Source organism: Pelophylax lessonae (genome assembly GCF_965119305.1).
Source record: "Pelophylax lessonae genome assembly, chromosome: 8".
In the NCBI taxonomy this organism is placed as follows: domain Eukaryota; kingdom Metazoa; phylum Chordata; class Amphibia; order Anura; family Ranidae; genus Pelophylax; species Pelophylax lessonae.
In genome coordinates this window covers 81,610,368-81,629,454 of record NC_138775.1, presented here as the reverse complement: position 1 = coordinate 81,629,454, position 19,087 = coordinate 81,610,368, and the positions used below count along the sequence as shown (strand labels likewise).

Sequence of the window (19,087 nt, the reverse complement as noted above, 5' to 3'; positions counted from 1 at the left end):
ACCTTGAGTTTTTCACCTGAATAAGGTGTGCATTGATCATGTAGTTTCATGGTGTTATTTGTTGCCCTGTACCTGCAGCCTATTGCGAAATAAATCTTGCCATTTCTGTGTCAGAAGTTTCTGTTAGTGATCAAACATGAACAGGTTAGTGCATGATCTCTGTCTGTAGTGTGAGAACTGACATTTCCTGTGAAAAAAACGTAATATTCCACAATCCCTGGAACTCTCTGCCTAATGCTGGTGCAGGGGAGAACTAAACAGTAATAAGATCTGGAACAGACACAAACAGCAAGAGCAATTAACATAGAGCTCGCCATGATGCTGGAAGAGATGTTTCATCACATTAGCAATTCCATATTTGTGATACGGTACAGAGGAAATAGCGAGGCATGCGTTGAACACTGTGACCTGAAATAAGAAGTTGCTTTTCCCTAGGGACAAGCTAGTTTAATTAATATATGGACATATCAAAATAAAGTAAAATATCCAAGCTCAGAAGAAATAAAATAGAAGAACAGCCACTAGAAAAAACTGTGATACCAGTCCAACAATAATTGGTACAAAACAAAGCGGTGCTAAGGTGAGCTGAATTGCGCTAAAAAAGATCAAAGCAACAACATATGAGAATATTAAATCATATCACCTAGTACCCAGCGTTAGTGGCCATCATCCCGGTAGATAGAGACAAGGAGGGTACCCCCAATTGTTTGGGACTGTAAATGGCACTAAACACTGAAAGAAGTGTACAACAGAGTAATAAAAAGATCAAACTTTATTTATACAAAAAGGAAAAAATAAGATAAATATACAGCAGATGCATATTCCAAACAGTTACAACTGGGTATACATCACAAATTAAAATTGCATGCAAGAACAGACCATCCTCAGCATAGAAGGTACAGCTGGTGAAGAGAACCGGACAGGATCCTACGCGTTTCGGGTATAATACCCTACTTCAGGGGTCAACCAAAGTTCAAAACACAAATTGTGCCGAGGGGAGTTCTCATATAAAGAGAGATGGGCTGTACGTTAAAATGGTAATTGTACCGAGAGGGAGGAATGCCAGGTTTCCGATACACATAGTTCACTGGGTAAGGTAGTAAGAAGATGAAAGATGGCATCCGCACAGAGGCCGCCATCTCCAGTACGAGGTTACAGACCTCCACCTTTGAAATACTCCATATATTGGACTGATATTCCTACCTTACTCCGTATGACCTCTAGCCATGCAAATACTCATCTATAACAGACCTATTTACCTTAGGCACCCAATACCGGCCTATACTCCTATGTAAGGACCCCTTTGGACCAATTGTGGATCACTGTGGTGCTCATGGGCACCCTGTGCGGACGCCATCTTTCATTTTCTTACTACCTTACCCAGTGAACTATGTGTATTGGAAACCTGGCATTCCTCCCTCTCGGTACACCTACCGTTTTAACTTACAGCCCATCTCTCTTTAAATGAGGACTCCCATCGGCACAATTTGTGTTTTGAACTTTGGTTGACCCCTGAAGAAGGGTATTATACCCGAAACGCGTAGGGTCCTGTCCGGTTCTCTTCACCAGCTGTACCTAGGAGTCTTCTATGCTGAGGATGGTCTGTTCTTGCATGCAATTTTAATTTGTGATGTATACCCAGTTGTAACTGTTTGGAATATGCATCGGCTGTATATTTATCTTATTTTTTCCTTTTTGTATGAATAAAGTTTGATCTTTTTATTACTCTGTTGTACACTTCTTTCAGTGTTTAGTGGCATTTACAGTCCCAAACAATTGGGGGTACCCTCCTTGTCCCAAGCAACAACATATGAACATTGAATAACAAATAATTCTGAAGTCAAGGCAAACCAATAGTGCAAAGATTGTGCAAAAAAGTCCAATATGGTGATATGTCAAATCTTCAGTAAACAGTGCAGTGCAATCGAAGATCAGAATAAGGATCGCCACCACCAATACTCCCCAACACACACCTCTTACCAAATCATAAGTATTATGGTCAAATGAGCTCAAACAGGCAGGTGGATATTACACAATGAAGTGTTGACAGTAGGGATGATCGAACTTTTCAAAAGTTTGGTTCGGCCAGAACATCCGAACTTCCCGAAAGTTCGGCCCGGATTTCAGAACCCCATTAAAATCAATGGGACCCGAACTTCGGTAATCAAAAAACACCATTTTGAAGCCCTAAAACCCAACAAATGCCCCTAAAAAGTACCTAGGGTTCTGGGTCATACCCCAGGGACTATTAATCACACAAAAAAAGTTCTTAAAAATTGTCATTTTTGATAGAGAGCCAATTATTGAAAAAAAAAAAAAAAAAATGTCTTTGGATTTAGTATCTGGGGGGTCTAAAAGGTGTACCTGTGAAGTTTCAGCTCTGTAGCATGTCCAGAACCATAAAAAAAAAGATTGTTTGTTTTTTGTCACTTATAGAACAGGTTAGTGGCTTCTCTCTTTTCACACCTTGCCGGTTTAGTAGCAGGCGTTTTTTTGGGCATTTTTTGGGGTCTTTTCAGGCAGGCAAAACATCTGAACTTGAGTATATGGGTATATATACACACATATTTATATGTATATATACACCTAGACATATATAGGTGTGATAGTAGCAGAAATATATGCTTGCGCTAATTAAATCATTTACACCAATATGGCTCCGCTCCTATAACACCTATATATGTCTAAGTGTAAAATACATATAAGTATGTGTGTATATATACCACTATACACAAGTTCAGATGTTTTGCCTGCCTCCAAAGAACCCAAAAAAATGCCCAAAAAAACGCTAGCGTAAAAAAAAAAACGCCCAGGTGTGTTGTTGCAGGCATTTTTTGGGGGTTTTTGGAGGCAGGCAAAACATCTGAACTTGTGTATAGTGGTATATATACACACATACTTATATGTATTTTTACACTTAGACATATATAGGTGTTATAGGAGCAGAGCCATATTAATGTTAATTATTTAATTAGCGCAAGCATATATTTCTGCTACTATCACACCTATATATGTCTAGGTGTATATATACATATAAGTATGTGTGTATATATACCCGTATACACAAGTTCAGATGTTTTGCCTGCCTCCAAAAACCCCCAAAAGCCTGCAACAACACACCTGGGCGTTTTTTTTTTTGGCGCTAGCGTTTTTTGGGCATTTTTTTGGGTTCTTTGGAGGCAGGCAAAACATCTGAACTTCTGTATACGGATATATATATATATATATACACACATACTTATATGTATATATACACCTAGACATATATAGGTGTGATAGTAGCAGAAATATATGCTTGCGCTAATTAAATAATTAACATTAATATGGCTCTGCTCCTATAACACCTATATATGTCTAAGTGTAAAAATACATATAAGTATGTGTGTATATATACCACTATACAAAAGTTCAGATGTTTTGCCTGCCTCCAAAACCCCCAAAAAAATGCCTGCAACAACACACCTGGGCGTTTTTTTTTTTTTTTTTTACGCTAGCGTTTTTTTGGGCATTTTTTTGGGTTCTTTGGAGGCAGGCAAAACATCTGAACTTGTGTATAGTGGTATATATACACACATACTTATATGTATTTTACACTTAGACATATATAGGTGTGATAGGAGCGTAACCATATTGGTGTTAATTATTTCATTAGCGCAAGTAGTGTTTTCTGCTCCTTTCACACCTATATATGTCTAGGTGTATATATACATACATGGGTGTGTATATATACCCCCTATACACATGTTCAGATGTCATGCCTGACTCAAAACATGTGCTCAAAATATCCCTATAGACGCCTGCAGCCAAAAAGCAAGCTGACGGGTGAGAAGCCATATTCCTGCAGCGAAATTGACTTCAGAGAAACTAGCTTTTCTCTATAGCGGTCACCCTGACATGGAAGGGTTTGGTCACCCTGCCATAGCAGTCAGTGTCAGTTCACCCTACACTACACTACGGTCACCCTGGCACTTAACACTTTCCCTACAGAAACTAAATTTTTGCATCTAACTAAAGTGTAAAGGAGCACTCTAACTACACTAGATATCCCTCACACTAATACGTGCTAAATGACACTTTTGAAGCCAATTTAACAGAACTGCTTCCATTCTCTTCCATGTCCCTGTATTACAATGCTAGGAATTTGCCGGGGCTATCTTATATACTGGGGGGCGTATTCACTAATGATTGGTCTAGGGACCCCCTTGTCACTCCAATCACATTCCTAGCATTCTCCTGCCCCCTCAATTGGCTTTTACTAATGGTTCTGGTCCAATCACTGGCTTTTAAAGCCCATTTCCTGTCCCATTGCATTTTGGTCGGTTCTGGTTGCCAAATTCCGAACTTTTTGGGCAAAAGTTCTAAATTCGGCCGAACCTCGAACAGCCAATGCTCGGGTCGAACCGATGGTCGACCCGAACCGTTCGATCATCCCTAGTTGACAGCAGGCATTGGATCCCATATGGACTCAAAAATAAATGAATAAAAAAGCTCCCATAGTGAAGTCCATCAAATTCCATCAAAAGCAATATATCGCTTTTTAGGATAATGCACTAGGCCGGTGCGCCTTCTGTTTGTTTCAATAAATTTGTTTCGATTGCTGGCACATGCAGTAGTCCACCTCGTCTTTGTGTATTTACCATTATCTGTGTCTCAATGTCAAAGTTTAAGCTGGAAAATACTTCGACCTGAAGCCTCACTTCTGCTGTGTGTAACCTTCTCTTCTCTTTGAAGAAGCTGTACAACACATCTTGCACGTCTCCTTTTGGGGTTGACTAACTCAACAGGTTGTATTTCCCAAGAAATATGTATATACCTGGTTATTAATATATTAACTTTTTCTAGATGAAGGCGCCATTCATTGAAGAGCTGGAAAGGAAAGCTGAGGAAAATGAGTTGATAAGAATAGATCTTCAGATGCTGGAAACAGAGCGAGTTCGGCTATCACTGATTGAGGAGAAGCTTCTTGATGTTCTACAGCTCCTTCAGCAGCTACGTGACCTGGTAAGAGACAACTCAATGGGATTAATTTACTGACTATTTTCTTTGCAAGGAATTTTGCCCAGAGTTTGATGATTGTGGTGAAATTTCACTTTTTAAACAATACCCAGTCAAATGCAAGGGGGAAAAAAAGAACAGCATTTTTGCTTGCACATGATTGGATGATGGACATTAGCAGAGCTTCATGCATTCACTAATCTCTGCGGAGAATTCACTGGCAAATTGAATCTTCCCTTGCAAAGTGAACAGCCTATTTGTCTTTAGTAAATCAACTCCAAATGTGGTCTTTTAGTAGAAAAATAAAATACAGCTTGCAGATATACTATTAATTATAGCATACTTGGTGTGTACTGTAGTTTACAAGATATACAGTATCTCACAAAAGTGAGTACACCCCTCACATTTTTGTAAATATTTTATTATATCTTTTCATTTGTTAACACTGAAGAAATGACACTTTGCTACAATGTAAAGTAGTGAGTGTACAGTTTGTATAACAGTGTAAATTTGCTTTCCCCTCAAAATAACTCAACACACAGCCATTAATGTCTAAACCGTTGGCAACAAAAGTGAGTACACTCCTAAGTGAAAATGTCCAAATTGGGCCCACAGTGTCAAAATTTTGTGTCGCCACCATTATTTTCCAGCACTGCCTTAACCCTCTTGGGCATGGAATTCACCGGAGCTTCACAGGTTGCCACTGGATTCCTCTTCCACTTCTCCATGATAACATCACAGAGCTGATGGATGTTAGAGACCTTGCGCTCCTCCACCTTCCGTTCCCTCAATGAACTGTAGCTCCCCAGTGCCGGCAGCACTCATGCAGCCCCAGACCATGACACTCCCACCACCATGCTTAACTGTAGGCAAGGCACACTTGTCTTTGTACTCCTCACCTGGTTGCTGCCACACACGCTTGACACCATCTGAACCAAATAAGTTTATCTTGGTTTCATCAGACCACAGGACATGGCTCCAGTAATTCATGTCCTTAGTCTGCTTGTCTTCAGCAAACTGTTTGCAGGCTTTCTTGTGCATCATCTTTAGAAGAGGCTTCCTTCTGGGATGACAGCCATGCAGACCAATTTGATGCAGTGTGCAGCGTATAGTCTGAGCACTGACAGGCTGACCCCCCACCCCTTCAACCTCTGCAGCAATGCTAACAGCACTCATACAACTATTTCCCAAAGACAACCTCTGGATATGATGCTGAGCACGTGCACTCAGCTTCTTTGGTCAACCATGGCGAAGCCTGTTCTGAATGGAACCTGTCCTATTAAACCGCTCTATGGTCTTGGCCACCATGCTGCAGCTCAGTTTAAGGGTCTTGGCAATTTTTTCTTATAGCCTAGGCCATCTTTATGTAGAGCAACAATTTTTTTTTTTCAGATCCTCAGAAAGTTATTTGCCATGAGGTGCCATGTTGAACTTCTAGTGACCAGTATGAGTGAGAGCGATAACACCGAAATTTAACGCACCTGCTCCTAAATCACACCTGAGACCTTGTGATACTAATGAGTCACATGACTAATTGGGAAATGGCTAATTGGGCCCAATTTGGACATTTTCACTTAGCTTAAACATTTTACTCACAGTTGCAGTATTTTAATACAGATAACCTCTTGGTATAAAAAAGGCAACATTTAGGAGGTGGTGGGATTGCCTCCTGAATGCCTACCAGCTGCTGCTATACCACCCTCCTTTGGCCATACTTCTCCTGTGGGTCACGGGAGTGCACCTAATCCTGTTTTCCTGTGACTTGTTTTAAGCCGTCAGTGGGATAAGGTCTGCTGACGGTCCAGGCTCTGGAGAGATCCACCAAGATGCCTGGGACGGTAGCTGGCTCAGTCTTTCAGCAAGTCACTGGAACACTGAGCCAGCAGCTCCTTCCCCTCCACAGCTCTGAGCTCCAGTGAGCACTGGAAGGGCACAGCAAAGAGCTGAGGACTGACAGTCATTGGTTCTCTGCTCACTGAATAATCAGCAGTCTTTACTTGCTCTTTTCCCAGTCTAGAGGCAGAAGGGGACAGATGCAGCATTTACATAGCTGAGTATAAATGTGAAAGAGCCCTGCCTGTCTAGCGAAACTGTTGTCATCAAGGTTTGATTAGGGTATATCTCGCTAACAGAACCCTGGATAGCAGTAAAAACCGTGGTTCAAATTGTACCCAATTCTTTCCAAAACAAAAAAAGTTTTGGCTGAACGTACACTTCAAACATACCACTGCAGATTACTGAATGTAAAACCATAGCTGTAGTACAGTAATGAAAGAACTGTTTTTAAAAATTCTTCTTTTATGACCTTGACTTTCTTCGACAGCGAGCTGTTAGCGTCTTATGGATTTCATCATCTCTCATCAAGAATTATTCAAATTTCTTCAAAGCCTCTCGCCTCCCTCTGCTCTGACTTTTCTCAGATATTTGTTATGAATATTTATATGTATGACTCGCAACCGTAAATATGGAAATAAATATTTTCCTTTTAAACTTGGGTAATGACAAGGAGCTAGGATGGAGAATCCTAAAACAATGGCAGCCCATTTACTGTTGTACACGTTATAAATAAAATGCTTATCTGTGTTCGATTCTAAATCAGAAAGCATAATGGAAATGAGATTTTACTTACTGTGTCCTGAAAACTAAACTGTTTATATATTTCAGTTTGTATGCCGTCTTGTTAGCATTCGTAAAGATGCAGTCAATCTTTTTTTTTTTTTTTTTTACCAAACTACAAGCGCAGCCTGCTATAATAAATGTGTATAATTTTCTTATTTGTAGCTGTTTGTATAAATCAGAAAACAAGCAAGTTGCAGCGATGCGATTTGTGGATGCATTGTCCAGACCTCAGCAAATTAAAATATAAACTCCTATATCAAACAGTAAAGAAGATTTATAGAAGCTAAAATATATTTTCAATAGTAAGCCCAAGCTTAACCACTTAAGCCCCGGAAGATTTTACCCCCTTCCTGACCAGGGCCTATTTTGCGATTCGGCACTGTGTGAATTTAACGGACAATTGCGCGGTCGTGCGACGCTGTACCTAAACGAATTTGACATCCTTTTTTTCCCACAAACAGAGCTTTCTTTTGGTGGTATTTGATCACCTGTGCGATTTTTTGATCATGTGCTATAAACAAAAAAAGAGCGTAAATTTTGCAAAAATAACAATATTTTTCACATTTTTTTTATATGAAATTCCCCAAAAAAATGTAAAAATCAAAATTTTTTAACATTTTAGGCCAATTTGTTTTATGCTACCTATGTTTGGTAAAAAAAATCGCAAAAAGCGTATTTTGATTGGTTTGCGCAAAAGTTATTGCGTTTACTAACTAAGGGAAAGATTTTTGTTGTTTTTTTTTTTTAACGAGTAATGGCGGCGATCTGCAATTTTTTTTACGGGACTGCGACATTGCGGCGCACAGATCGGACCCTTGACTGACATTTTTGACACTTTTGGGGTTACCAGTGACATTACTACAGTAATCAGTGCTATACATATGCACTGTTACTGTAAAAATGACACTGGCAGTGAAGGGGTTAACTTTTTTTAGAGGGAGGGGTTAAGTGTGTCCCTAGGGGCGTGATTCTAACTGTGATTGGATGTGGCTACTGGTGTAAGAACAGGGATCAATGGTCCTACATAGCAGAACCGTATGATCTCCATTCTTACACAGGGAAGAATGACAGGCGGCTTTGTTTACCTTAGCAGCCTGCCTTTTTCCCGGTGTAACGGACGATCGCGCGGGGGGGTCCGTGACCGAACGGGAGCGCGCCTCTGGCGGCACGCGCTCGCTCCCCTCCGGCGGCTTGCGCTCGCTCCCTAGAGCCTCACAGGCTAGCGACGTAGCCCTATGGCGCTTTGCCTGTTAGGGGCTGACCGCCGCAGTAAATAGTCGTGCGGCGGTCGGCAAGTGGTTAAGACAACCAAGGAAAAATCTTTTTTTTTTTTTTACACAATAAATGTATAATTACAATTGAACATTGTTTTATTTTAGACAAGTATAAGCACAACAATTAGCCTATTCATTGCAAGTACCCAAATTAAAGAATCACTAAGGCAAATCCTTTTCTTTTTTTATTTTGAAATAGAAAAAGGGAGAGTTATAACCGCTCTCAGGTTTTGTTTTTTTGTTTTCTTTAACATCTGTGTCCCATTGGGGAGATTTCCCCTCACTTCCTGTCCCATAACCAAAATAGGAAGTGAGAGGAAATCCCTCCAAAGTAAGGGAATCCCTGGTTGTCACCAGAACTAGTGTCCCCATTTTGGGATTTTTTTTTTTTACTTTCGATGATAATGGTAAACAGGGCAAATATAGAGGGGTACAGACCACAATAAAAACTGACAGGTGTTTTAATCCTTCCCCACTCTATTCATAAATTTAAAAAAAAAATCATTTTTGTTTTTAGTGACGCTTTAAACAAGAATTCCAGGTATACAGTAGATATTTTATACATGGTTATATTGGACCAGTTTGGACCATACCATACCTGGCCGATCACCCTTCCTTTGGAAACCACAGCTTGGCATTGCATGCTATTATTAAGCTTAGGATCTACCAGAACAGCCAGATCCTTCTCCGCTATGGATTCCCCCAGTTCTACTCCCCCTACTATGTATGATACATGCATATTCTTAGCCCCCAAGTGCATAACTTTACATTTATCAACATTAAACCTCATTTGCCACATAGTTGCCCAATGAAACAGTGCATTGAGGTCGGCTTGTAAGTTGGAGACATCCTGTAAGGAAGTTATGGGACAGTAGTCAGGATCTTTGATATACCCTTAAAACTAGAATAAAAACTTATATAAATGCTTCTAATTTATAAAAAATACAAGGACTCAAGACTTGGCTTAAAAATTGGCCGCGGCCGTTTATTACTGGTTAAGCTTCAATAAATAATCAATAAAATTTTTATTAAAATCCAGACAACCCAGCCATTAGAGCTCAGGCTGCATCAATAAATAAAGCAATTTTTCTTCAAAACAAACTCCCATACTCAATAACAGACTTGTCCACCATTGCATAGTTGCAAGAGTGACCTTCCACATAACAAACAGCCGCGACATAAGGGGAGGGGGGGTTGGGAAACTCCAATGTTGAGTGCTGTGACGTGAATGAGCCCCTCAGGTAATGCCAGCTCCTTATATAACCTATTGGAATGTTCTAGAAATTCCTGAGGTGCCTTCCCACTTTCCTCACTAACTGACCTATCACCTGACAGACTGCCTAAACTCCACCCTTTACTACAATATCTCTAGGCAGGTTCCATGAGGTAAATTCTACCTGCTATCTTCCCGCCTAAAACTGACTGGAAATATTCTGACCTGCCACTTATCCCATGAGAAAAAGGGGGGCATATGAAATGCCCCTTTTTCTTTCATGGGACAGTAGTCAGGATCTTTGATATACCCTTAAAACTAGAATAAAAACTTATATAAATGCTTCTAATTTATAAAAAATACAAGGACTCAAGACTTGGCTTAAAAATTGGCCGCGGCCGTTTATTACTGGTTAAGCTTCAATAAATAATCAATAAAATTTTTATTAAAATCCAGACAACCCAGCCATTAGAGCTCAGGCTGCATCAATAAATAAAGCAATTTTTCTTCAAAACAAACTCCCAACCGACAGAAGAGGGAAGCACTAACCTCTTCTGTCACCACCCACCACCGCGGCCATTTCAATACATGAGCCCAAGTCATTATTAAAGATGTCCAATCCTATATTGGACAAATGCACTCCATCAAACCTATACAAACCATCCGAAACATTCTCCAACTCTGTATGTCTATAAGTCAGCACCCCAATTCTTCCTAATAACTTAACTAAAGCCCTATTTATCCTCTTTCTTATCTTCTCAAAGGGGCGCAGAGAAGGCGAGGAAAACCACCGCAGCCTCTGCACTATCTCCGAAAAGACCACAACCATATGTGGGGATGACAAGCTAAACTGAAAAAGGTCATTCCTGATTTGGAAAACCAAATCAAGAGTCCTAACCTGTCCTATGTCGTTCCCCCCCAGATGTACTCCCAATACATCTGGAGAGGGAAGAAACTGGGAAAGCCTACCAATTTCAAACAAAAAATCATCCCAAACCATTCCTCTCCTACCGCACCAGAAAACCCGATAATCTTGAGGATCCAGGCCCAAATTCTTGGTGTATACTCGCAGTTTCGCCCACTGTTGCGCTCAAAAAATAAAAGAATGGCCGACAATCCAAACCACTCTTTGTCCACCTAGGAAAAATAAGAACAAACAAAATTAGGGTCGAACATACAATTTGTAACAGTCCGACTTCCACCTCCCCATTTTTTGAATCACTGTTTTATCTAAGCCTACTCTGGCGGCTTCAGTCGCCGCCCCAATCCTAAATGAATGGGAAGTAAACCTGTGCTCTTGTAGACCCAACTCCCTAATGCAAAGCTTAAAAACTTGCTCGAACTGGTATTTTGTTAAAACTAAACCAGATGCATGAACAAAAAATGCACTCCAATCCCCTGGGGGCCTACTACTACTGTAATTAACCAAAGACTGAAGCGGACAGTATGAACAATCCCGAACCTCATTTATTCTAATCCAACCCCTCTTCCCAGCTGATCCGTTTTGGAAACCCCCTGAAAAATTCTCGCCTCCCTTTGGGAGATTTGTACACCATCCTGCTTAAGACCAACAATTTCCGAAATCCGCAAGGCAGCAAAAAATGCAAGACAAAATGCCGTCTTAAATAGGAGTGCCTCAAATCCTGAATAGCAAACCTTAGCCGCTACCTCACATAAATTGCCCAAAATTTGCGGTGTAAGTGGCAAACGTCCATCCTTCTGAAAAGTTGTTTTTCTATATCCTTTCACCGCCTGCTTAACAGAAAAAATGAAGCACATGAAGGTAAGTTATTCAATTTAAAAAAGAAAGATATACCAGCCAATATGTTTTGTATGTGACCACAAGAATATTGTGCCTGCATCAGACCATCTAAAAATAATAAAATCAAGCCTTCAGAAAAAGCAGCCCGCTCTTTTCCAACATTACTTAAAAAAGTCAACCAAATTTTTGATCTGAGCAGGAATATGACTTATATCAGAATCCACAAAGTGTGCGGGCAAGGAACCCCCTTCTCGGTCTGCTCCTGGAAGCAATCGAAAAAATTCCTGCATCTGTAAACGAGACAATGCATCCGCCACATCATTGTCCTTGCCAGCCACATGCGTTGCTTTTAACCATACATTCAAATGACGCAAAAGGACAATAATGGGCGGAGACTTAGAAGACAGACAATTTAGAGCGTACATAACACCTTTATTATCGGTTCTAACCATTAGCCTTTTGTTCCTAAACTCCTCCCCCCATATTTCTAAAGCTACTAAGATTGGGAAGAGTTCCAGCAATACAATGTTTTTTTACCAAACCTTTTTCTATCCAACTAGGAGGCCAGACCCCAGCGCACCAATGTGTGCGCCAAACTGCCGCAAATCCAGCTGATCCAGCTGCATCCGTAAACAGTAGGAAGTCTTTATCCAAAACAAATTCCTCCTGGAAAAAGGTCCTGCTATTAAAATGAACTAAAAATTGGGCCCAGACTAACAAATCCTCCCTTAACTCCGATGTCACTTCTAAATGGGAAAAAGGTGATTTGAGACCTAAAATTGATCTATAAAGGCGTCTGGAAAATGCTTTGCCAATGGGCATCACTCTAGAAGCGAATGCCAGCATGCCCAATAAAGACTGCATTTCCCTTAAACAAACTTTCTTTTTTCTCACTATTGCCATAAGCAAAGTTCTTAACCGAAGAACCTTTGCTGGTGGCAACCGGAATTCCATTTCACAGGTGTCTATTGTTATCCCCAAAAATTCCACGGAAGTGGAGGGGCCTACAGTTTTTTCAACGCTAGCGGGACACCAAAAACCTCGCATATCTGAACAAAAGTATGCAAAAAACTTCCTGCATTCATCCGTCTCCTTCCTTCCCATAAACAAAAATCATCTAGGTAGTGTATCATATTCCCAGAACCGGAAACATAACAAACCACCCACTGCAAAAAAGAAGCAAAGGCCTCAAAGTATCTGCAAGATATGGAACATCCCATAGGCAGACAGCGGTCAAAGAAAAATTCACCATTTAAACAAAAACCAGGGAAGGAAAGCAAGAAGAATGAATAGGTAAAAGCCGAAAATGCCGACTGTATGTCTGCCTTGGCCAAAAGGGCACCGTGCCCTAATCTTCACAAAATTACTATAGCATCCTCAAATGACGCATAATGCACTGAAGAAAATTCCTCAGAAATGTGATCATTTAAGGATCCCCCTTTTGGGTAAGAAAAATGGTGAATTAACCGATCCTGGTTCTTTTTGGGGCACAATACCCAGCGGTGAAATTCTGAAATCCATAAAAGGGGAGAACTGAAAGGACCAGACATCCTGCCCTCCCTGATCTCCTTCACCAACTTACTGACAACAATGTCCAAATGCCTATCAACTGATTTTAAATTAGCAACAACTAAACAACCAGAACCTGGGAAAGAAGGAAAAAGAAAACCATCCTTAAAACCCTCAGACAACATTAGAGCTGTCTCCCTGTCTGGAAAAATTCTGAGGAATGGTTGCATGCTTTCCAATCTCACTGGGGATCGTGCCTTTTGGAACCACAGATTGTTGTTGATTAGTGCTGGCCATTTTTTTGAAACATTTGACCACTGAATGTGCTCCTGCGCAAAACGCACATTCATGCTTATATCTGCACGCGGTGGCCCATTTGCACTGTCCCTCATTGAAATTGAAGCATACACCTTTGCGAAAGGAAATGCTGTTACTGTTGGAAACTGGCTGTTTTGTAAAAGCAGGCTTCTGTGGAAGGAATAAATTAAGCCAAAGGCCAATGTCCTTTACACCCCACCTCAGGCTCTTATGAATTGACAGCTTCTGTCTGAAAGCTTCATCATAAGCATACCATGCACTGCTACCAAAATTTTTGTAAGCCTCCAAAATTATTTAAAAATGTTGAAATAAATCAGAGCTTTTCTCTGGAGACTTCTCACATAGAACCGAAGCATATATGCAAAAAGATTGAAGCCAGTTATTAAATGATTATAACACTGGCCTCCTTCTGTCCTCCTCCTTATCTTCTTTTTTATCTGCTTTAAATATGAACTCTTTTGAGGAAGGAAGAAGAGACAGGATATCTATAAATTCTCCTCTCCAAATTTTCTCTTTTATCGCTAGCGGTAGGTGATATCCCAAAGGAGACATTTCACAAGGAAGTGCCTCCTTCAGACATGTCTCCGGGACATTCTGAGCCCTAATAAAAGAAGATGCCCAGCTTCAAAAGAAGGCGCTGTACCTACCAGCTCAGACTGACTGCAGTTACTAGTTAAACCACAAGATGGAGCCCAAGCTTCGCTGATCACAGGGCCCTGCCTAGACTGTAAACACTAACATCCTTAGTCAGTTCAGCTAAAAGCTCCACAATGTTTGACAGGATAGGCATAGCAGCATACTCACCCTGTCCTGGAAGTGGATGTCCTTCATCTGTAGGCGCTGCCCCGATGACCGGAATGGAGCGACCTCCCATCCGGCTCTCTGCATCTCGGTTCACTTCCTCATCCGCTGCTCCTCCTCAGGCTGGCCGCTGCGCTGAAGGTGAGGCGCTCTCCCGCCGTTCCACCAATCGTCCACCGCTGCTGGGGCCCGGTCTGTCTTCATCCACCGCCTGCTGCTCCTCGCACCTGCGAACTGGGCCGCGCCCGGCACCGCCAGCCGGCAATGGCCGCACCGGCGAATGACGCCGTCTTGGGGTTCGCTTCCTCTTTCCCTGACCTCCGGAGGTGACGTCCAAATGTGCAGGAGAGTTCTCTACAGCAACCGGAGCGACAGCTGAGATGTCAGAGGATTCAAAACTGCAGTCTGAGAAAATCCTGTGTCCGGGTCCAGTTCAGGTAAAGGCTGACATTCCCGTGGTAAATTTAAACATCTCCTAACCCAGTCCTCTCCACCTTCCTCTCCAGCCCTTTCAAAAAGTTGGCGGAGCAGACTCATCCTCAAAATAAAAAAAAAAAAAGAACCACTGAAGCTACACACTGAAACTCCAATGTTGAGTGCTGTGAGGTGAATGAGCCCCTCAGGTAATGCCAGCTCCTTATATAACCTATTGGAATGTTCTAGAAATTCCTGAGGTGCCTTCCCACTTTCTTCACTAACTGACCTATCACCTGACAGACTGCCTAAACTCCACCCTTTACTACAATATCTCTAGGCAGGTTCCCTGAGGTAAATTCTACCTGCTATCTTCCCGCCTAAAACTGACTGGAAATATTCTGACCTGCCACTTATCCCATGAGAAAAAGGGGGGCATATGAAATGCCCCTTTTTCTTTCATTCCACTGCAAAGCTTGATGTCATCTGTAAAGACTGAAATGGTACTTTTAATCCCAGACCCTATATCATTTATAAAGAATTTAAAAAGTAAGGGTCCCAACACTGAACTTTGGGGTACACCACTGATAACCTTACACCATTCAGAGTAAGAATCATTAACCACTACTCTCTGAATTCTATCTTTTAGCCAATTTTCTATCCAATTACAAACCAATCTTTCCAAGCCTGTAGACTTTAGCTTACTCATATTCGTGTGTGGGGAACTGTGTCAAACGCTTTTGCAAAATCCAAGTATACTACGTCCACAGCCACCCCTCTGTCCAAGGTTACTTACCTCCTCAAAAAAGAAATCAGGTTTGCTTGACAACTTCTGTCTTTCATGAATCCATGCTGTCTGTTGCTTAAAATATTTTTTTACAGCAAGAACTCATCTATGTGATCTTTTATTAAACTCTCCAGTGTCTTGCCGACTATAGAAATTAAACTAACAGGTCTATAGTTGGCAAAGGCTTTGATCCCTTTTTAAATATTTGCACCACATTGGCCCTACGCCAATCCAGTGTAACTATTCCAGTCCCTAAAAATTAGAAACAAAGGCTTTGAAATTACGGCGGTCAATTCTTTTGGGATGCGTGGATGGATGCCATCTGTTCTGGAAGGAGATGTGATAATGGTGAAGAGCACTTTGGTCCCAGCATTGGTCTGCATGACGTTAGAGGATTTTTGACCCCCGGGGCATTAGGAAGAAGAGCATGCAGGTCCTGGTCTAGTAGCACAGACGAGCTTGCAGGAGCAGAGGGTTGAGTACAGGCGGTCCCTGAGTTACAAACATCCGAATTACACGCGACTCATACTTACTAATGCACGGAGACAACAGGAAGTAAGAGGAAATCTACCCCTAGGAAGGGAAATTCACTCATATAAGAGTTACCATGGGAAAAAGGTGTCTCCACTGAAGCTTTATCACCAATCCTTGTTTCCACAATAACCCAAAATTTTCAAAAATCTAATTGTCACAGGGACAAAGTGAGGTGAAATCTTCTGAACAGGGGTACAGACAGCAAAATAAACATTACAGAGGTGTTAGGCCTTCCCTATGCTATCCAAAAAACGTAAAAATACCTGTTCCAACTTACACACAAATCTACCTTAAGAACAAACCTACAAAACCTATCTTGTTTGTAACCAGGGCACTGTCTGTAAGTAAAAGTGCTTTACCAAGTCCCCAAGACATAAAAGAACAGTTAAACCTTCCAGCGTGGGTGCTTCCCCACTGCAAAGAAGGATTTTTAAGTTTCCTGACGTTCAGCTTTAATTTATAATATGTAAAACCAGGGCTTTTTTCAGCTTTTTTTTTTTTTTTTTTCAGAATGCAGGGTAATGCATTTCTGGCACCTCCAGAACTGAATGTATGTAATAGCAAGAGGTGCTGGGGTTTGCTGGAGGGTCTACTGATGCTGGCTCCTGGGGAATCTATTGTTGCTGGATGGGATCTATTTTTGTGAAGGAAGGGGGTCTATTCTGTTGCTTGTGGGGGATCTATTGTTGCTGGGGGGTCAGTCGTTGCTGGGAGGAATGTACTATTGAGGGAGGGGTCTTTGTTGCTGGCTGCTGGAGGGATTATTGATCCTGGCTACTGGGGAATTTATTGTTGGTGGAGGGGATCAATTTTTGCAGGGGGGTCTGTAGTTGCTGGGGAGGTCTAATTTTGCTGGTGGGGGATCCAATGTTACTTGGGGTGGTTCTTATGTTGCAGGGGGGTCCATCTTTCCTTGGAGGGATCTACTGTTACATAGTTGGTAACATTGAAAAAAAGCACAAATCCACCCAGTTCAACCTTTGGTGCGTGAGTGTGGTTGTGTTTATGTCAATAGTACATTGTATATCCCTGTATGTTGTGATCGTTAAAGTGCCCTTCTAACAGTTTTTTTAAACTATTGACGCTCCCTGCTGATACCACTGCTTGTGAAAGAGTATTCCACATCCTTCTGCTCTGACAGTAATGAACCCTCTACGCAATTTAGGGTTAAATTGATTCTCTTCTCAATCCAGTGAATGGCCGCGTGTCTTTTTAAATTCGCTTTCACTAAAAAGTTTTTTCCCTATGCTAGGGTCACCAGTATGGTATTTGTACATTGCTATTTATGACCACTCTTTGGACCCGCGCTGTAGCCAGTTTTCAATCCAGGTATTCCCCCATTGATCCATGCCGACAGATCTCAGTTTGTAAAGTAAATGTTTGTGGGGATGCTGTTGAGGGAGGGGTCTAATGTTGCTGGCTGCTGGAGGGTCTATTGATGCTGGCTGTTAAGGCCCCTTTCACACAGGCGGACCGTACAGATCCGCATGTCCGTTTTTTTGGCGGATCTGAACGGTCCCCCTATGTATCCCTATGGGGCATCGGATGTCAGCGGAGACATGTCCGCTGACATCCGATCCGTCAAATCTGGACGGATGGAAACCCTATTTTCCATCAGTCCAGCGGAAAGGATGAGAACAGACCGACGGTCCGTTCCCTTTCGATTCCCCCATAGGGATGTATGGGGAACTGACAGCTGTGTCTCCGCACACAGTGTGGAGACACAGCTGTCATCTGCCTGCTCAGCGGGGGATCGGCGGCTCGATCCCCCGCTGAGATAAACGCAGTCCGTCCGTCGGACGGACTGCGTGAAAGGGGCCTTAGAGTCGATTGTTGCTGGGGTGGATCGATTGTCGCTGGGGTATCCACTGTTCCTAGATCTATTTTACTGCCTTTCTTGTTATCATTAACAAATTCAATAAAAAATACTTAGTTCCACAAAATGATACTAGGAACAGTGCTCGGAGGTGGGTAGGGGGTGGGGTCAAGAGGTGACTTGGAAGGGAGGGGTTCCCGCACCTATTCTCTGAGAAAAGAACCCTGTGTAAAACGAATCACTAAAAACCCGAATAAATGTTAACATGGTAATGTATTTCAGAAGCCATTTTCAATCTTCCTAAATCTGCAGCTTTCATTAGAATAATCCTGCCATGTACATTCTTTTTAGGTACTTACAGTTATTAAATGAAAACTATGTTTGGTCTCCCAGTGGGGCTTCTAATGGGGACAGCAAGTGACTATTTCAACACACATTGCGCAGGAATAGTGTACTATTGTCACTATCAAGAAATGATATGCAGCAGTTGCTGAAGTAATGTCATGCAAACAGAAAGAGGCTGCAGGCAATTAAATTAATTTTAAACGCTCCAGTCGCCGTGAGCTCAAGGACGTAAGAAAACATTTACGGAAGTCGCGCCCGCAAATGAAATCGCTGTTCAAACCACACATGTGAGGTATCGCCGCGATCGCCAGAGCGAGAGCAATAATTACAAAAAAAGGGCTACTCCCTAGCTCTAAACTGGTAACCGTAAAAAATGTTTAAAGCGTCGCCTGTGGAGATTTTTATGGACCATAGTTTGTCCCCATTCCGCGGGTGTGCGCAATTTTAAACCGTAACATGTTGGGTATCTATTTACTCGGCGTGACATCATCTTTCACAGTATACAAAATGGGCTGAATTTACTGTTTAGTTTTTTTTAAATGCAGTGAAATGTAATTTTTCCACAAAAATGGTGTTTGAAAGACCGCTGCGCAATTACCGCACGACAAAAAATATTGCAATGACTGCAATTTTATTCTCCAGTCTTTGCTAAAAAAAATTATATATATAATGTTTGGGGGTTCTAATTAGTTTTCTAGCA

The 19,087-nt window shown here is 41.7% G+C and overlaps 1 protein-coding gene across 1 annotated transcript in view; it reads left to right on the top strand.

Moving 5' to 3' along the window:
- The window catches only part of EFCC1 (EF-hand and coiled-coil domain containing 1), a 246,135-nt gene that overhangs the window by 205,562 nt on the left and 21,486 nt on the right, over positions 1-19,087 (top strand). The window contains exon 6 of the mRNA XM_082265482.1: positions 4,843-5,001. Within this exon, the coding sequence (XP_082121608.1) occupies positions 4,843-5,001 (159 nt within the window). The remainder of the gene's footprint in view (positions 1-4,842; positions 5,002-19,087) is intronic.